Source organism: Gasterosteus aculeatus, chromosome 8, assembly GCF_964276395.1.
Source record: "Gasterosteus aculeatus chromosome 8, fGasAcu3.hap1.1, whole genome shotgun sequence".
Taxonomy (NCBI): domain Eukaryota; kingdom Metazoa; phylum Chordata; class Actinopteri; order Perciformes; family Gasterosteidae; genus Gasterosteus; species Gasterosteus aculeatus.
In genome coordinates, this window is record NC_135695.1 from 18,348,184 (window position 1) to 18,366,732 (window position 18,549).

At 45.4% G+C, this 18,549-nt stretch overlaps 3 protein-coding genes across 3 annotated transcripts; all 3 read right to left on the reverse strand.

The window, feature by feature from the left end:
• Positions 1–3,477: 3,477 nt before the first annotated feature.
• LOC120824455 (transmembrane protein 275-like) lies at positions 3,478–4,781 on the reverse strand. The gene is made up of 2 exons (XM_078108546.1): positions 4,599–4,781; positions 3,478–4,184 (listed from the first exon to the last, which is right to left on the reverse strand). The coding sequence occupies exon 2, from the start codon at positions 4,167–4,169 to the stop codon at positions 3,591–3,593; it is 579 nt and encodes a 192-aa protein (XP_077964672.1). The 5' UTR covers positions 4,170–4,184; positions 4,599–4,781; the 3' UTR covers positions 3,478–3,590.
• Positions 4,782–5,143: 362 nt separating this feature from the next.
• Positions 5,144–10,535, reverse strand: mknk1 (MAPK interacting serine/threonine kinase 1). Its single transcript, XM_040185315.2, has 14 exons — positions 10,377–10,535; positions 9,662–9,724; positions 9,107–9,209; positions 8,878–8,976; positions 8,691–8,788; positions 8,480–8,559; positions 8,303–8,376; positions 8,104–8,208; positions 7,969–8,024; positions 7,782–7,877; positions 7,485–7,679; positions 7,240–7,404; positions 7,115–7,158; positions 5,144–6,978 (listed from the first exon to the last, which is right to left on the reverse strand). The coding sequence occupies exons 2-14, from the start codon at positions 9,713–9,715 to the stop codon at positions 6,759–6,761; spliced, it is 1,389 nt and encodes a 462-aa protein (XP_040041249.2). The 5' UTR covers positions 9,716–9,724; positions 10,377–10,535; the 3' UTR covers positions 5,144–6,758.
• Positions 10,536–10,864: 329 nt separating this feature from the next.
• Positions 10,865–17,540, reverse strand: mob3c (MOB kinase activator 3C). Its single transcript, XM_040185339.2, has 4 exons — positions 14,979–17,540; positions 12,996–13,589; positions 11,922–12,124; positions 10,865–11,393 (listed from the first exon to the last, which is right to left on the reverse strand). Exons 2-4 carry the CDS (start codon positions 13,411–13,413, stop codon positions 11,364–11,366), a joined length of 651 nt encoding a protein of 216 aa, XP_040041273.1. The 5' UTR covers positions 13,414–13,589; positions 14,979–17,540; the 3' UTR covers positions 10,865–11,363.
• Between the last annotated feature and the right edge of the window lie 1,009 nt (positions 17,541–18,549).

Consider the following 18,549-nt stretch of genomic DNA (forward strand, 5'->3'; position numbering starts at 1 on the left):
TATCATGATGGAAATATCCTCCCCCTCTTGTCATTTTAATACGGCCTCTTCCATTGAAATAGATTAGGATTATTCCAACAGGACAGAGACATCATTTGTTTTACAATAGCCGAGTCAGCACTCACAACAGTCATTAGGAATCGGATCAAGCCCGCTGCCGTTGGGGGGTTGGGGGGGGCTTTGGAAACTGAAAAGAGGGATGAAATTAATGGCACTTCACTTTTAAGAGGTGGGATGCTAAACGCCCGTTCTACCCGACAACAGAGGAGGGACGGGGAGACAAATGGCAAGCACAAGACGCCGGGGCGAACCCAGTACGGGCCCGTGTAGAAGAAGTTCAGCGTGCGTGAAACACACGGAGGGGGGTCACCCACCTGCCGATGATTATGTTCACAGAGGAGGGCAAAGACACTGTAACCTTGCTATTGTTCTATAATATCTGGGAATGTAGTGTTTTACCTGCGGGAAATGAAATGTATTTTTTTTCAGGCGGCGGTTCAGAGAAAACCCGACTGTGTTTCAGGGCCGCAGGAGGATCCCTGCGTCCCTCGCTGCAAGCAGGGGGGGGGGGGTCTTCACCAAGGACGGGCACTTTGAACGAGCGGGGCTGGAAGCCGTGGTGCATTCAAGGTCCAAACACTTTTTGTATTAATAATTATTATTTATTTTTGTCATTCATATACTTTTTATTGAACTATTCTAATTAAGACTTGATCCAGACGTGCTTTTACCTATAATTTGTCCAAGTGAATTCACTAAGTAATTCTAACTCTTTCTCCATCACTGATAAATCCAGAATCCATGGATGTGAATGTTTAGTTTGACCCACATCAAAGACCTTTATGCTGTCAATTACCATGTTTGCGGTCTTATTAAGTCGTATTAAATCAGTCATGCACGTCTCACTGTCTTTATCTGTGGACATGTTGCTACAGTGGTTGTATAAAATACTGAAATAGCGCTTGGTATCATCAGGTTTTATTGATCCCGATTAAGTTTTCGACTTATTGAGCTGGAATCAGAATCAGAATCGGAAACATTGATTAGGCAGGTAAGTACAAGGAAATTGTCATGGTGGGTGGTGCATGGGCGTTACAACATTCCCACGTCCCACTTCCAATTTTCCAAGGTAAAAAAACTGTATTTCACAATGCATAATGTTGTAATTGTATAGTTTGGTAATAAATGTTAGGATCCTGCTGCACACGGTTACATTCTCCTCAGCAGATCAAGATGGTCCAATTTCTAAATGTAATGTTATGGGGGGAGTATGTGCCAATAGAATGAATACTGCACGCAACATTACTTACTTTGTAAATTGTATGTACGTGAACCCTGATCCAAACGTAATTTTTATACATACAGCATCTCACAAACTGCATACATTTGCAGCAATATATGCATTTTATTTTGGACCCTTGAACTTAGACCTTGAACAAAGGACTGTGGGTCAGAATAGCCAGAAAGGCATATTGGGATGTAAATATTATATTATTAAAGTATATTTAATAGTATGAAATGTAGTCATGTGCAAATGTGAATGTTTTGGAGAGCGACGTAAGCGTTGTTCTGGATTTCTCATTAAAGATATTTTCAATACAACATCAAAACCAAAGACTAAACCCCAAACACATTTTGTAGATGTTCCCACCTCGAAGTGAGATGAACCGTCGGCGATGCGGTGTGAAGGCCGCCGCTGCCCCCTGGCGGCAGAACCCCAGAACAAATCAATCAAATCAAATCAATGAAAGACATGAACTTTGCTCCTGGTTTTTCAGCAGTTCTAGAACAGGCGGAAACTTTCACTTTGAAAAATAATGTCACATAAAACGAACCCGAAGGATTCGCAATGAATGCAGACTCAACATAAGAGGAAAAAAGAGGAGACCTAGTAACATTTTTTAAGACGCTCATGTTGTCAGAGTTATTTTTGAAGCACCTGCAGGCTGCAGGATGAATAATATCTGATATGTGACTAAACATTGTGGTCTAACAGGAGTAACACGACCTTCTGTCAGTGGAGATGAATTCAGTTTTTTTTCCAAATTTTAACTCTGATTCCAGTTCATTGTACGCTCATGGCAGTAATGGCATAAATATCCACAAAAGTAACGATCTCAGTCCTCAGCCTCACACTTACTATTAAAATCACAAATTGTTACATTTAAATGAGCGCAAATTACAGCTATTTCATGCACTTTACAATTATGTGGTAATGTTTGTTGATCGATGTGAGGAACAAAAGAGAGACGCCTGTGAGACGTGGTGGTGGAGAGAGCTGCTTCGTTCGTCTTATATTGTTGTCAGCCACTTGTAAATGTTTTACCCGGGCGCCAAACCGAGGGCCCAGAAGCCCTCCGTGGAAATCCTTCTACTGCGACGACCCCGGTGACCCCAGTGATCTGAAGATGGCGCTGGAGAGGGTCTCTGGTCCTCGCTCATGACCCGGCTCAGCATGCCGACATCGCCGACTCTCCCATTTGACAAGAACCACAATGAAATATTACACTCTGGTTTTATGCCGTTTTCAAATGTCAAGATATTCCTCATTAACAGGAAGCTTTTCTCTTCTTGAAAGCAACCAAAGGTGTTACCGGTTATCAGAGATGACAATCACAGTTTGAACACCATGTGTCATTCGTGATGTCATTAAGCAAAATTCAAACTAATAAAAGTAAATAATAAAAAATGTAACGACGCCTGGGGGGGAGGGGGGGGGGCCCAGTTACATGAACCTGCACGACATCGATTTTCCATCCGCCATCCTTCAGTTCAACGTGACCTCATTGATTGTTTACTGAAATGACTTCAGGTTGCCCAGACATGTCACCCCCCCCCCCCTCCTTCCCCCGGGTCGTATTTCTGATTCACCAGGCAACAACACGCTGTGGCTGCTGAGTCGTGTGCAGGGATCACGCGCTGTGCCCGGCTCTGTTTGTGGACGCGGACCTCTCGCCTCCTCAGCAGCTGTTGGGTCAGACGCCAAGTGAGGGGCGACGTGTCAGCGGCTGGCCTTCCTCGGATCACGGATCGAAGGACTCGTCTTCACCTTTCTTACTCATTAACACAGTTTTCAGAAAGAGACACTTTGAGTAAATGGCATTTATGACTTTGAGTTTTATTTATAAAACGTATAGTTGCCACAATCACGCATGGAACATCTGAAGCAGCAACATGACAAAACACGTTCACTGAATATCCATCTTGGCATGACACAGGTCGCTCTGACCTCTGACCCTTTCCGCAGCTGATTTTTAAAAACAAAACTCAAGCGTGTGGAAAAAGAATAGTGGGCGAGCAGGTCTGCACGGGAGCAGCTCTCATGACTCAGAGGAGCTCGGCGCCAACTGGGGTCGATCCACAGCGTGAGTGCAGGATTATCGGCCTCCATACACGTACAAGTACACAAAAAGGCGACTGGATTAAAGTACCGTCTTCTCTTCTTGTGTTTTGCACAAACACACATTCAACGGCACAACGACACAGAATAAGCTGCAATCACAGGTTTTATTAGTAGTAGTCTTCTTTTTTTTTTAAACAGCTGTGACTCACACCGGACGTCTGCATCCAGCGGCACGAAGACGTCCACGTTACGGGCAGGGCGTGTCCTGAGCAGGTAGCGTCTCCGCGGGACGGCTCTCCTTGAGGTCAGAGGTCAAGGTGGTGCTGATTGCGGACATCTCCGACATGTGCAGCGCCCCGGCGGCGGGCGGAGCGGCGGGTTGGGGGTCGCCCCCGCGGTTGGAGCTGGACCCGCGGGAGGAGGCGGGGGAGTTGGCGGGGCTGAGCTGGACCGCCGTGGTGTCCTGCAGCATGTGGTCGCTGGTCTCCATCTCGAACGCCGCCCCGCCCACCCGCATCAGCCCCCACTTCTCGCCTCCGTCGGGCCTGCGGGCCGGGGGCCTCCTACTGACCGCGCAGCACGCCGCGAAGAAGCCAAGGGCCACCAGCAGGAGGAGGGGCCCGACGACGATCGGCGGGTTGCCGGCGGGGACCACGGTGCCGTAGGCGAAGGCTCCCACCAGGGTGATGTTGATGCCGGCCAGCAGGATGCACAGGCCGCAGGCGCAGCACAGGGCCGGGGAGGGCACGCTGTGGCGCAGCGGGGCACGCCCCCGGGGGGCCTTCATGGGGGCAGAGGGCCTGGGGGAGTTTTCAGGTAGCGCCATGTCTCACGGAGAGCTCTGTGGAAACCCAGAGAAGCTGAAGAATGACTCGTCACTGAACTCATCCAACAGAGGGGGGGGGCGTGACTATGATGATGACGATGATGATGATGGAGAGCAAACGTGTGCAGCTCGCTGGGACGATGCCACTAAGACTAGTTTAAGAGGCTGCAGCTTTTACAACGCTTCATGTTTAAGATTCCTCCGATTTTGAATTCCTACAATGCTGCAAAATAAATGTCCATTAATTTTACTAAGAGACAAATTACAGCTACTGAGAATAGAAATAAATGACTCAAGACATGTAACAGACGGGGCAAGAGCTTTTTAAAAACATTTCCTCACCGATGTTCACATGACAACTTGCAACAAGAAGAAAAGCTGGAAACATACAGCAACATTGTTGCAACACGCTGTTTCTCAGTCACCTACCGTCAGTCAGACCCATAAAGCTCATCAATGGTTCCCCCTCTGCTGTCCGTCCATCTGATGCAGGAGCAGCCGAGCTGGAGAAGATGTCTCGCGGCTGCAGGTGAGCAGCAGAGTGAGCAGACTCTCCCGCACACACACACACACACACACACGTGTTATAATAAACCAGGACCACCGGGGGCACTATAGGGATCGGAATCAAACCCTCCAATCAGATCTTTGGCAATAAAGTGAGTAATTGTTTTCACGTGGGCACTGAATAAATCGCTGAGAAGTCCATAGATACTCACATGCACCCAGTGGGTGGCGTCACGTGTTACTACAGCTTTTATGTTGCTTTAAATAATGGAAAGGTACATTTCTGTTGTTACCCGGAGACTTCTCCTCTTAACACGGACACGGCTTCAGTGAGCGAAGGTTTCTCACTCAAGGGAAGCTTTTCACCACATGCACTCGTACCCAAGACACAACACACCGCAATGAGAAACTGCATTCAATGTAGAAGCAGACAAATTAATGTGACACAAATTACACCGGCAAATATGTTGACTTTTTTTTTTTTATTATTGAGAACACAGCTTACCAGAGAACATGTACTCCGTACTGAGAACGTTATGCATAGGACCCTTGTAAGAGATATGACTAATGTAAATGGCACTCCATAGTTTCACGCCTGTTACTGAATCTTCTTTTGAGGAGATATTAAAAGTCCATTTATGATTCATAATAGCAGTGAGACGGCGAGAAAGCAAGCCGTTGTCCCCTAATGGGTTTTTTTTGTTGTTGCTCAGAGTAAATCCCTGTCAATTTCCTGCCAGCCTGTGATGGGCCAGTGTTGCTATGGGGATGTGGTGTCCATGGCAACAGTGTGAAATCAGGGGGACGTGTCGTTTATCGGTCGTCAATGGAGTGATCAGGGAAATGAAGATGATGGCCTGCGACTGGTGTCCGCTGGTCAAACAAATAAGAGCTTCTAGTCTAAAAACAATTATGAAACCAACTTAAATCGTCAAAATCAAACAATATATAAAATATAAAAATCTCTTAAGAAGCAGAATGGATTCTGCTGTTTGACTACAAAGTATAACATCAACTCTTAATAAACCCCTTTTAAAGTCTCAATAGCTACAAAGAACCAAAAAAATGCAAATCTCACATTTAAATGCACCCAGAATAAAAAAAATTTAAAAAACAACAACAGATATCCAATCAATAATAAAGTGTTTTGGGATGTTTAGTTTAACCGGGAGGACACAAAACATGCCAAAAGAGCTAGCTGTAACATCGGAGGAGTTAAAACCCCTTAAAAAGTTAAAATATCCCTGTAGGTGCTGATTTCACATAGAAGGCCCAAACGCAGTTACAATACGTCTTAGATACAATGAATCAGCCACTTGTCTTAAAGTACATCAGTGCTTCAGGTAGCCTGGGTTGAAGTGAAAGCTAGAACTGATATTGTTTGATCAAAGGCTCTTCTCAACATCCATTCACAATCTATAACGTTCTTCATAGCCTGAACAGGAATGTCATTTTTGAAAAAGCGTATTCGCAGTAACAGTCTCCTCTTAGTGTAGTCAGACTTGATCATTTCAACACATCCACACAGATCAGACGGACGCGCTTCAGTAAGCAAACACACATCCCTTTCCACCCAAAGCAGAGAAGCAATAAGCAGCATTTACATAAAATATTAATTCCTTCACAGTTGGACAACAAGAAAAATAAATCCATCAATATTAGATAATAATTCATTAGAACAGGAACAGTGGCAAAACTGTGCTGAACCAATGTACTGCGCCGCTGATATTGATATGTACTGATCGAGGCATTAAGAGTGGTTTCTGTCAAAATAAATCATCATTAAATACAAAATAAATATATCTGTTAAGACTCTTTATAACAGTAAACCAAGAGCTTTTCTAAAAACTAAACAGTCGTTACATTAAAAGAAGCGGGAGCCGACTAATGACTGTCCGGGTGAGAAGGTTACTGGCCACGGGAGAGAGCTTCAGGACCAGGACCGGCCACTGTGCGGCTGATCCTAACAGCCCGCTGCTGATAGAAAAGAAGAAAACCAACACCCGCCCGGAGCAGGCGGAGGCTAAAAAGAAATCAATCAGACCCCGCCCCCCCCCGACCCCCTCCCATCGAGGAGACTTGTCAGGCCGTGAGGTCGTCGGACGCGGGGGCGAAGTCACTGCTGCGCAGCGCGTTGGTCTGCGCCCGCCGGCGGGCCAGTCTGGAGTTGGAAGGAGGGGAAAGCCTCACGGGGCAAACGACGGCCCCCACGTCCTCCCGCTGCTCGTCGTGCTGAGACAGCTGCCGGTTGAAGGCGATGGCGTCGGCTGCGAACTGGCTCAGGTCTTTGGTGCTGCTGTTCCTGAAAGGGGGGAGAGAGAGAGAGAGAGAGAGAAAGGATATGAAAGACGATTTGCGCTTCAGATGACTACAGTGTAGCTCGATACACCGTCTGAACGTCATGACTACATTCACAGTGACTTTCTTATACGTCCTACCTCTGTAGAACATGAGGAGTGGGAAGACCTCTCTCTGGGGCGTTCTGTAGAAACAAGAGGAGCATTAAATGGGTTTACCAGCGGCCCTGCGCGCGGGATGTAGGAGTAGATGCATCCACACCCACCCCTTGCACCCAAGGGTGCTTGAGGACCCGAGCAGCACTGAGGCGAAGGGTTGCGTCCCGAACCAGCAGCTTGGAGATGAGATCCTTGGCCCCCTCGGTGATGTGATCCCAGTCCTTGTCTGGGAATTCGTACTTTCCCTGCTGGATGCTCTCGAACAGGTGAGTCTGCAGAGAGAATCGACACGACGTCAACTTCCGTGTAAAGGTGTTCGGCCGTCGCGCACAGAGTGACAGGTGCCTGGTACCTGGCAGGTCCTGCAGGTTTCTCCGCGGTCCCAGCCACAGTCGGTGCCACAGCGGCCTGTGAACGGGGGGCTTCCGCTCAGTAGGATGTAGAGGATGACCCCGAGACTCCAAAGGTCACAGCGTTTGTCGTAGAAAGAGGCCTCGTCAGTGAACACCTCGACTACTTCTGGAGCCATATACTCTGCTGAGCCACACTGAGAGGAATAAAATCACACGGGGAGGGTTGGGTCACGTAACCTTTTTTTTCTATTGGGTGTGTGTGAGTGTGTGCTCTGAATTCAAAAGCAGATAGTTACCGGCGTGGTGAGCTCCGGGGTCGTTATGGGCGTACAGGCACTGCTGAGCTTCACTCCACTCCCCAAGTCAAAGTCGCAGATCTTCACTGGGGACACCTGAGGATGAAAGACGAGGGAAAAGCATTATGCCGGTTTACTTTATACCTGAAAAGGAAAGACGAATGTCCTTTCAGCTTCCTGTCTTTACCCGATCAGTGTATTCACAGAGGATGTTCTCCAGCTTGAGGTCTCGATGGGCAATGCCTGCAACAGCACAGTCTCCATGAGGAAAAGTACATAAGGAATCCACAGACTGCCATAGAACGGGTGTTAGGTGTTCTACCTTTAGTGTGCAGGAAGTCAAGCGCTTGGGCGATGTCCCTGACCACCTTACTGGCCTCCAGCTCGTCAAAGTACTTCCGGTTCTGGATGTGTGTGAGAATGGTGCCTGAAGGAAGAGAAGACAGTTGTTGTGGGAATCTGCCCATTTATAAAGAGGAAAGAAAGCTAATAATTAGCTTTAATTGCAAATTTGTACTTACCACCACGCAGCTTTTCAAACACCAAATAAAAGCAGCAGCTGTCTTCAAAGAAATGGATCAATTCCAAAATGTTGCTGAATGAAAATATGTCAAGATACCAATTAGAATTGATTTCATCCTTTTTTTACATTTTTTTAATTTGGTTCTAAAAATAACTAAAAAACAAGATACACTCACTTGTTTCCTTGACACTGGTAGAGAGTTTCCACTTCTCGAAAGACTCTGCTCCGGCTGTGCCCCGCACTCTTTTCTATGATCTTTGTAAAAAAAAAAAAAGAACTATTATATAATATTACCCTTATTAATTTGTGTGGCATGATTGTCCACCCGGTACAAGATAACAAAGCACATAAGTCTTACTTTGTTACCTACAACCACCCTTACTTACCTTCACAGCATACTCCTGTCCGTTCTGCAAACTTATGCACCCTTGAACTTTAGCGTAGGCCCCTTGACCGAGCACCTCATCCGTCAGCTTGTACAGATCTGAAGAAAGCATGACATCATGGGCCTGCAGCATAGGTTTGTGTCATTTATTTTATCTTTAGCTCTCGCAACAATTTCAGCTTAAGTACCATTAAAAGTGCCCATGGAGCTGTCCGTCGCTCTGGTTCTCTTCTTCTTTTTTCTTTTCGCTGCATCGGGGATGTTCACTGGCTGGCTTTTCTCGATATCTGTGGCGACACAAAAGAACCCAGTTGCGAGCAAAAAATTTTTAAAAAAAATTGTTAAAACAGTTGAGAGTTTGCCAGAGTGTTGCCGCTGTTCACCCGAAGCGTTTCGGCAGCTCCGGAGCTTTTGTACCTGCTGGGCCCGGGGAGGGGGGCCGTCTCCCCTCCGGAGTGACCCCGTTCTCCTGAGTTCCCCCACAGCTCTGCCCCGCTTGGCCCAACGGCAGGGAGTCACCCTGTGACGGAAGGAGGCCGCATGGGAGGGGGGGAGGGAGGGAGAGGGTGGGGGGAGGGGGGGAGGGAGGGAGAGGGTGGGGAAAGTGCGAGAGCACCCAGAGTCAGAAAGCACGAGGAGGGAAAACGTTCATTCGCTCACCTTATTACAAGTGAGAAATGACAACCAAAAAACACGACGCACAGCGATTATACAGATGTTCAAGTAGGATTACAACACAGCTTTTCTCTGCTTCCTCTTTGGCAACCCGCCAAAACAGTGGCCTCGTGGGAATGCAGGAAGCACCAGATCAGGCCTCATCTCCCCAATGGAGATTACCAGAAGCATTTACACTAGTGACTCATTGAAAATGAATTTGGACGGCCTTGACAGTTTGTGAACTCGATGGCAGCTTGTTTGTATCCAACAGGTTAAACGATTAATAGTCATCAGTATGGAGGGAACAGATCCTACCTGGAGAGAGTGCTGGAAGGTTTGCAATTCTGTCATCGCGCTGTGCCTCACCATGTCTGCCAACTGAGAGGAAGGTCACAGCGCAAATAGTTAGATAGTCTGGAACCAACTGCATCAGCGGCTACACACATGTACTATTTAAAGGAACACGGGGAGGGGAAAAAAAAGGAAAAAGTGCATTGGTCAACAGTTTCCTCTTTCTTTCACTCTCTCGTGTCAAACTTTCTTTGGCATCTGGTCGCGGTTGTGGACGAACGGTTGAGATCTCATATGGTAATAAGTCACATTTAGCTTCATGACAAGTGAAATGTAACGTATGCATCGGCTTTCTGTTCCGTTAACCTTTAATTATCACTGAAGTGTTCGTAACCACGCGGATAACAAGTGTACCGACAGCGAACACTAACGTTAACTTTCTACACCCGGTTACTTTAAATTAGTACTGTTTCTACGCAACTCAAAGAACACGTTTAAAGAGGAAGCAACAACTAAACGACCAATCACTCATTTGGAAAGATGCGGTTTGGCTTCACTGGCGAATGAACAATAGCGGGTGTTATTGTTGTTGATACTAACGTTAGCTAGCTAGCAACGACCCATAGCTAGCTTCCCCTCCCCATATTCATCCATTCGCCACTTCAGACTAGTATGTTTCTAAGTAACATTTAAATCACGTTAAACGGGAAAATAAATAAATACAAGAAACCAGTCTAACCTGGACTCCGGGTCCGAATGGTCCAAACCAGCCAGGTCCCCGCTGTCAAAGCCTCTCACAGCTGATGTAAGCATCCATTGCTAGCTGAAAGCGCAGCCAGTGACGCGACGGGCGGGAAAACACCTAAAAAGACGTTTGTATCCGCCCCGTTTTGCAAACGCCCTTCTCCCATTGGCCAACAATATAGCTGTCAGTCCTACGTCACTTCATTCGATTCCCCGCCGCTCCCCTCTCCACGTAGTGGGGATTTTTCTTGTGCATGTTGATGCGGTTCATTTAGGGATGCACAGGTTTGGCAGCCCAGCGTCACTTATAGGACTAATTCTGGCTGACGACGCATGCCAGAAATGTATTATCAATGATATTATACATCCTTTTCTTTATTCATATGGTCAAACATTCATTTGTTTGGGTTTTGGCCTGAAACTACAGGCCTGTAGCAGACCAAACTGATGCAATTATGTGTATTAAAAAAGCTGCTCGTCTTGTTGTCTTTTCACGTTTTGACTTTAATAATGTAAACATTACTAATTTTTTACTAATGTTTTGGTTTGACAGGGTAAGAAAACACATTTTCAACAGCATTTTTAAACTGCATATTTATGTCCAAAATGTAAAAAAAACAAAAAACAACAACAAATCAACAGCAATACAAACATACGGCAACGACTTAACACTGTATATAAAACGATGTAACATGCATGACCAGGAGGAAAGAAACAGCTTCAGGAGGATGTATTATAATCAACACAAAGTCCTATAATGATGGAGCTATGCACCACCTCACTATGAGACAATACTTCTGTGAAGGCACTTCCACAATCGGGAGAGAAGTGGTTGGCTAGTGGACCTTCTCAGTTATGCTTAGAAAACCGCACGTACAACTTGATTCAAAATTGTTCCTTGTTTAGTGTTTCGGAGGCGATGACTTCTCACGGGGCTCAGATCACGTCAAAGTGTAAACTCCTTTAGTCCTTGTGGTGTACTTTAATTGCATATCTTCTCTGTCATCTCTTTCTGTGGGAAAAATAAAACAAAGGGCATATTTAACACATCCAAATCAAACGAGGGGATGAATGATTGTTATGAAGTTGTATCGACACTTTCTGCCTGAAGAAAATAATTTCTAATTGTGATCAAGACAATTCCTGTGAGACCAACAACAAAACAACTGTGTGCTAAAGGTGGAACAATAAAAACGAGACATAAATGTCTCAACCCCGTTTCACTTTTTGAGGGATATCCCGGCCCAGGCTTCTCAGAGGACATTACAGGCCCGCACAAAATCAGCAACTTCACTCTGTAAGACTTCAGACTAAAGTTTTTTTTTGTGCATTAGCTGTGAAAACACACTGGCCTCAACAAAAAACTCAACCTCATCAGCCGTGCTGCACATCAAGGTTATAGATGGCAGGACGGCTGATGTTTTCTGCACAGCTGACGTTAACAACCCCTCCGAACAAAGAAAAACCCCATCCGTTTGATCCTCTTTCTCATGCTCCCTGTCGTCACGCTCACGCATCTGTGGCCGCGCTATCGTCTCACCAGGGGCTCCAGTTCCGAGTGGTCAATGAGGTGGAACTCAGAGATGAAGTAGTAGTAGTGCTTGTAGCAGGTATTGATGTGAGCCTCCGCGCCCATGCTGCAGATGCTGTCAAAGTGATGGATGTAAACGTGCACAAACACCCTGAAGAGGCGGCTCAGGATCTTCTTGCACACCTGCTGGAAGTTCTTGGGGAACGGTACACCTATTGTGTGTAGAAAAGAGAAACAGACATGAATAGAATCCCACCTGAGAAGTTGATTAAATCCGGGACAGTAAAACTGAATGCAGTAAAGATTTGTAGTGGAGTGTTTGAATGAAATCTGATTTGCATGGACACATCCTATTTTGACAGACTGGGTTGATGAAAGTGGACATAAAGGAGAAAAGATAGGACCTATTACCTAATATACGCTATTGCACTTTTTCCCGAAAATGTATAATAACCCATTTTTCAGCAGTACGAGGCATCTATCAGTCAGCGAAATGTGTTAAAGAGTTGGGTCGAAGAGAACAGATAAAAGCCTGTGGTGGCTTAAAATGCTGTCTTTACTAAAAAGGGAGAGAAAATGTTCCCTGTTAGTTTGAAAATGAATTAAAGAAATGAAAGAATCACAGTGTCATCTAAAACTAAAACAATTCCTCAAAGCTGTCCTATCTAATTAAAGGCTGCGTGGTAATGCCAGACAAAGACAAAAGGTTCCGGTACCAGGCCACTTTGTCTCTTGTCTTACGGTGAAAAATTGAGCACACACTAGTTAAAAGGTAGGGAAACACTCACCTAAAACCCGTAATCTACGGTCCAACAACTTACACCTAGAGGTAAAATGTTCCTTATTTCACCTGGTCTGCATGTCCACAGATGCTCAGGAGGAAGCAGATCTCCCAGAGGCGAATCATAGAGAAAGACCCCGAGTCTCCCCTCTAATAAATGTTAAACGGCAAACGTGCTCCCACCATCACTGTCCAATCTCCTCTAAATGTCAACCTCGCCGTTAAATTAACCCCGGTTGAACTTTACCCCCCCCAGTTTGAGACGACGGGACATTTCATTAACTTGCAGACTCCTCACACACCTACTCTGGTGGGGAAGATGTCCTCATTGTTGATGAGCGACTCAATCCAGTCCATCAGCAGGTTCATGTACTTGAGAGCGGGCAGCTTGGTGGGCCTCTTGTAGTCGTCGCCGTCCCGCCACCTGTACTCGTACCTCAGGCCCCCGGACATGATGGGGCAAGTGCGCTCGGAGCAGTACTCGCTCACCGTGCCGTAGATCAGGTTGATCCTGTTGAAAAAGTCCACGACGTGGACGGCGATCCAGTCGTTGATGTTCTCCCCCTCGGGCAGCTGGACCACTTTCCTCAGGTCCAAGCCGGACTTGAGCGAGGCCTGGGCCTTCTTGTAGAGCTCAAAGCGCTGGGTGCCCGGTTCGAAGCGCTTCCTGGGCCTGAATGTTTTGTCTTTGCTGAAGACTTGTCCGAGACACAACGCCATCGACTCAGGCGATTCCCCCCGTGAGAAGGGGAGGAAAAAGCTCTCCAGAATAATAAGCGGGACCTTTCCTGAGAGATGGCACCAGGCGGGTTTCAGCAAGGAAATCAGGTCAGAGGGGGTCAGCGTCTGTGCGCTGAAGATTTCAGGTCGTCTTGATTTCGAATGGTGGGATTTTTCTGTGAAGAAGAAGAAGAAAAAAAGAGGTCACTTTCCCGTCAATCAACTGCTTTGGGCCGGAAAGACCAAAAATGTGAAGGTAACATAAAAGGTATACCTACAAAGCTGGACGGCCAAACATTAAGTCTGGTTCAACAACTAATTATCTACATTATCGACAAACAATTATTTTATTATTATATCTTTTTTGTCTTATTTTTTTAATTCAACCCATTGAGGGAAACCCGCTTAAGAAAATTACCTAAAAAGAGAGCACACAACATTCACCATTTCACTTATAAGAGCTTAAGCATCAGGCAGAGAGTTCCAGGTACCTTTTCCAGTTTGTTACATGCACAAACAACGAGATAATACATCTCAGCCTATGGATACGGTGCCATTAACCATCTGGCAGATAGCACGCACCGATCAGCAGCGTGCCCTCCATTAACGGCTATTATGGTAATAAAACAAGAATGCCTGCGTTTTAATATCAACTACACACTCTGGGTTGTTATGGGAAAACGAGGTGGGTGAGCAGTTTGTGAGAGATACAAAGCGACACACTCATTGTGTGCTTTTCCATCCAGCGATGTCTGAGACTGCAGCGCGTGTTGACACTGCAGTCACATTCTAGTGACTGTGGCTGCAACGTGATCCTATGTCCGCATTTGTGTCCCATTTGTAACTGCCGGTCTCAACGTTTCCTGCGGTTTCGTTTCACTGCGACTCCAATAAGCAGAAGTTTTTCAGTCCCCGCATTATCATCTCGTGCTCAAATTACAGACCGAGCATTCAGCCGGCCCTTTGTGTGAGAACCTCTGTTGACATAGAACCTCATTTCATAAAAATAGGCTTTTGTCGACTCAACAGTGATGGTTCAAAACGCATTGGCGTTGGTATGTGACAAGGGGACCGTTTCTTCCCCCGCTGCCTCCGCTTGAATCTCTGCACTGGGGGAGCGTGAATACGTGGTCATGAGATCGCTCTTAACGCGTCCACAACAAAAGGGCTTTTCCGAGGAAGGCTCTCAGTCACAGCATTCAGCTCCGGATTCACGGTTTCAGACAGATATCATACGTGGTCGGGGAGGGGTTGCACAAGAAGTGGACGCATGTGGGATAGAGGGAATTTTTGTATTTGATCACTTGACGTCTTCCCGCGAGCTTCAACAGCCTCGGAGGGAAGCGTGTCTGATCACGCACTGTTGGCCCACTCTGGTGTTTTTTATGCAGTTTGCCTCTGGCAGATTGCAGACTAGCAAAAGCCCTCCAAAAGAACCAACACACAAATTATGAAGAAAAAAAAAGGGTCACGGTAACCCGAAACGAAGGAGGAGGGGGGGGGGGGGGTGAAAAACAGGAGATTACAGAATCGGGGGGGAGAAGAAATAGTTGCCTGCACTGTACCTGGGTCCTCTGTGGCGGAGGAATGTGGTGGGGAGTCGTGAGAAGCTCAGGGAGGATTCAGGCTTTAAACTCCCCCCGTGGAGGACAGATCCAGCCGCTCTCTCCCCCCTCTGGCTCCTCTGGATCCGCTGCCTCTCCGCCGGCCGACCAACAGACCGAGAGGCTCCAACTTCACTCAGCAGCACAGTCAACACAGTTAAAGAGAGAGAGAAAAAAAAGTTGTTTGGCTTCTCTTCCTGTGGATGATGTCACATCCTGACTTTGCCTTCTGTCCTCTGCTGACGATACACGCGTGCGTGTGTGTGTGTGTGTGTGTGTGGAAGACCTATAAAATGAAAGAGTAGAAGGGCTGGAAAAGGGCTTTCTGAACCCCCCACTCAGCCCTCCCTGTTTTCCATTGCTTTCCTTTCTTCTCATCCTGTAGGCAGAGCAGCCGGCCCTCTCGTCCCACCAAAGTCCAGCCCTCTGGTAAAGGTCCTGAGAAAGCAACCCCTCTTCTCAAGCCACATATAGGACGGACGCAGCCGAACGAGGCCGCAAACGTTTCTGGATGTCTGGCAGTCAATGCTGCTCTTTTATCTTTTCTCTTTTTGTGAACTCTCAATAACATGTCATTTAAATTCTTGGCCTTTTTTAAGATATTGTCGTTGAATTCAAAGTCCAACTTGAAATAGATCAAGAGTTAGTGTTCAAAAAACGACACTGCCTTTAAATCATGAGCAAACAAGGCATGTTTGACTGAGACCGACTAATTCCCAGTGCCCTCGGGGTGCGTTGAGCGTTCCTTGCAGCGGTCCTGACTGTTCGCTTTGTCTCTAAAGGTGAATGTGTGGTAACCTACAATGAAGACAGTGTTTGTTTGTCTACTGGGTAATGTCATCCCACCTGCAAAGAAGGAGAAGCGGTCCACTCGTTGTGATGGGAGTGAAAGAACCACATTTTTATTATATACTGGAATTTTAAACCATCTCCAACTTTTTATTGAGCTGTATAATTTTTGTTAACTTTGAGGATGTCTGATGTTGTACAATGTACTATTTAAAAGGTGAATAACAACACAGTGGATTTATATCTATATTTCTAGTTATATTTGTTTATAGTGTTTAACAATGTTGAAGGTGTCGGGCGATACACAGAGCCCAGGTAACGTATTGATATTGGGACAGAATTAAAAAGAAAAATATGTGCATATACCGTATATATGAATATGTCAACATGCACATCTTCTGTATATGTTGTCGAGTTTTTAATTAATTTAATTCAGCATTGCCGCCTTTATTCTACGTTGAGTGGGCAGTTGTCACAAGTTGCACTGATCCAACATGTCCACTTGGAGTCACTATGAGTGTTACTATGAGTGTGGCTCCATGTTCTAATGACCTATTATCAGAGGAATACCACAGCAGCAGGTGGTTTGGATTTAAATACTGGTTTAATATTGTTTAATTTGGAGTAAAAAATGTTTATATTCTGCACAACACAAATGAACCCTGGGTTATAAATTAAATACTATGCTCTTATTCGGAGGAATGCGTTTACCAACTAAGGAGTAGACGACGTACGCGGGAAATGACCGATTGAGGCCTTCTGCTGCCCTGTGCTCTACTTTTGTCCTCGGTCTTACTTTCATCCACCAGAGACGTTACAGAGGAGGAAGTGCAACCAGCCAGACCTTCCTTAAAGTCTCGATCATCGCGTCCCCAAAAACCACACTGCTTTTCAACAGTGGAAAGTTTTTTCTTTCAGTTTTGTCAGTTTTTAGGAATAGAAAACAATTGCGTATGAATCAGGAGGGAGTTGATTTTAGTAGAGTCTCAGAGTGAGAAAAAAAACAATTCACAGGTGAATAGAGTTTAAAATAGAGTTTGTGACTATTTAGCTCTCTGATATTGTGCCTTTGAATATTTAAACAAAGCATTATTATTTAGGAGAAAGCATCACGAGCAAATAAAACAAAGTGGAGATAAAGAAACACCTACATGTGGTTTTACCTTAGGGTGATCTTTAGATTAAGTTATTCATCAACTGAATAACAGGGTTGTATAAATAATGCTGCCTCATCATCCTGCTGCCTGAAGATTAAAGCTGTTAAAAGAGAATAAAGATTGAGGCAGGTGTAGCTCAGGTGACCTTTGTTCGTCACTGCTGACAAGATTGAATTAAACTGTATTTATCCAAAGGGACTTGAAGTGCTGATATTGCAATGCCACGTGCGAAGGGCGCCAATTTGTAGACGGACTCTTTGTGGTGCTGAGCCCAGCGCCATTATGAAGGAAGCGCATCACGGCCGCCTGCATCTGCGATCTTATCCTCTTGTCTTTAGTGAGGGTCCAAACGTGAATGGACGAGTAGATCCCTCACGCGTGAACGAGACCTCGAGACTTCGAAAAGTCCAAGCCCAGTGTTGCCATCTCTTATATGAAGCTCAAGGCCGCCGGAGCTGTAGTTGGTTCCCCCCAAAGCCACTTTCCCCCCAAACTACCACCATGAAGGTAACTTAAAAAAACCCCACTATTTAAGTACTCACAGTTGTTAAGCCAGCAGTTTACTCCAGTAACAAGCATTGAATGGAGACTCATTGAATACGGGCTGATTGAAATTAATAGTATTCTTTCTGTCAGAATAGGTTGATGGCTATTTTGATTTTTAAAGATATCCATATATAAATATATATTTTGATGATATATATATATTATTATATATACATTACATTACATGTAGTATTATATATATATATATATATATATATATATATATATATATATATACAGTATTATATATCAGCTGAAAAACAGGGTTGTATAAATAATGCTGCCTCATCATCCTGCTGCCTGAAGCCTGAAGATTAAAGCTGTTAAAAGAGAATAAAGATTGAGGCAGGTGTAGCTCAGGTGACCTTTGTTCGTCACTGCTGACAAGATTGAATTAAACTGTATTTATCCAAAGGGACTTGAAGTGCTGATATTGCAATGCCACGTGCGAAGGGCGCCAATTTGTAGACGGACTTTTTGTGGTGCTGAGCCCAGCGCCATTATGAAGGAAGCGCATCACGGCCGCCTGCATCTGCGATCTTATCCTCTTGTCTTTAGTGAGGGTCCAAACGTGAATGGACGAGTAGATCCCTCACGCGTGAACGAGACCTCGAGACTTCGAAAAGTCCAAGCCCAGTGTTGCCATCTCTTATATGAAGCTCAAGGCCGCCGGAGCTGTAGTTGGTTCCCCCCAAAGCCACTTTCCCCCCAAACTACCACCATGAAGGTAACTTTAAAAAAAACCACTATTTAAGTACTCACAGTTGTTAAGCCAGCAGTTTACTCCAGTAACAAGCATTGAATGGAGACTCATTGAATACGGGCTGATTGAAATTAATAGTATTCTTTCTGTCAGAATAGGTTGATGGCTATTTTGATTTTTAAAGATATCCATATATAAATATATATTTTGATGATATATATATATTATTATATATAGTATTATATATATAAATATATATATATACAGTATTATATATCAGCTGAATAACAGGGTTGTATAAATAATGCTGCCTCATCATCCTGCTGCCTGAAGCCTG

Excerpts from the sequence above, each read along its gene's own strand:
- mknk1 (XM_040185315.2), bottom strand. The coding sequence starts at position 9,715 with ATGGTGAGGCACAGCGCGATGACAGAATTGCAAACCTTCCAGCACTCT. Across the intron at positions 8,377-8,479 it reads TACCAGTGTCAAGGAAACAA|CAACATTTTGGAATTGATCC; the intron begins GTGAGTGTATCT and ends ATTTTCATTCAG. Across the intron at positions 7,159-7,239 it reads AGCACCCTTGGGTGCAAGGG|AACGCCCCAGAGAGAGGTCT; the intron begins GTGGGTGTGGAT and ends TTGTTTCTACAG.
- LOC120824455 (XM_078108546.1), bottom strand. The coding sequence starts at position 4,169 with ATGGCGCTACCTGAAAACTCCCCCAGGCCCTCTGCCCCCATGAAGGCC.
- mob3c (XM_040185339.2), bottom strand. The coding sequence starts at position 13,413 with ATGGCGTTGTGTCTCGGACAAGTCTTCAGCAAAGACAAAACATTCAGG. Across the intron at positions 12,125-12,995 it reads CATCTTCCCCACCAGAGTAG|GTGTACCGTTCCCCAAGAAC; the intron begins GTGTGTGAGGAG and ends TACACACAATAG. Across the intron at positions 11,394-11,921 it reads ACTCGGAACTGGAGCCCCTG|AAAGAGATGACAGAGAAGAT; the intron begins GTGAGACGATAG and ends TTTTTCCCACAG.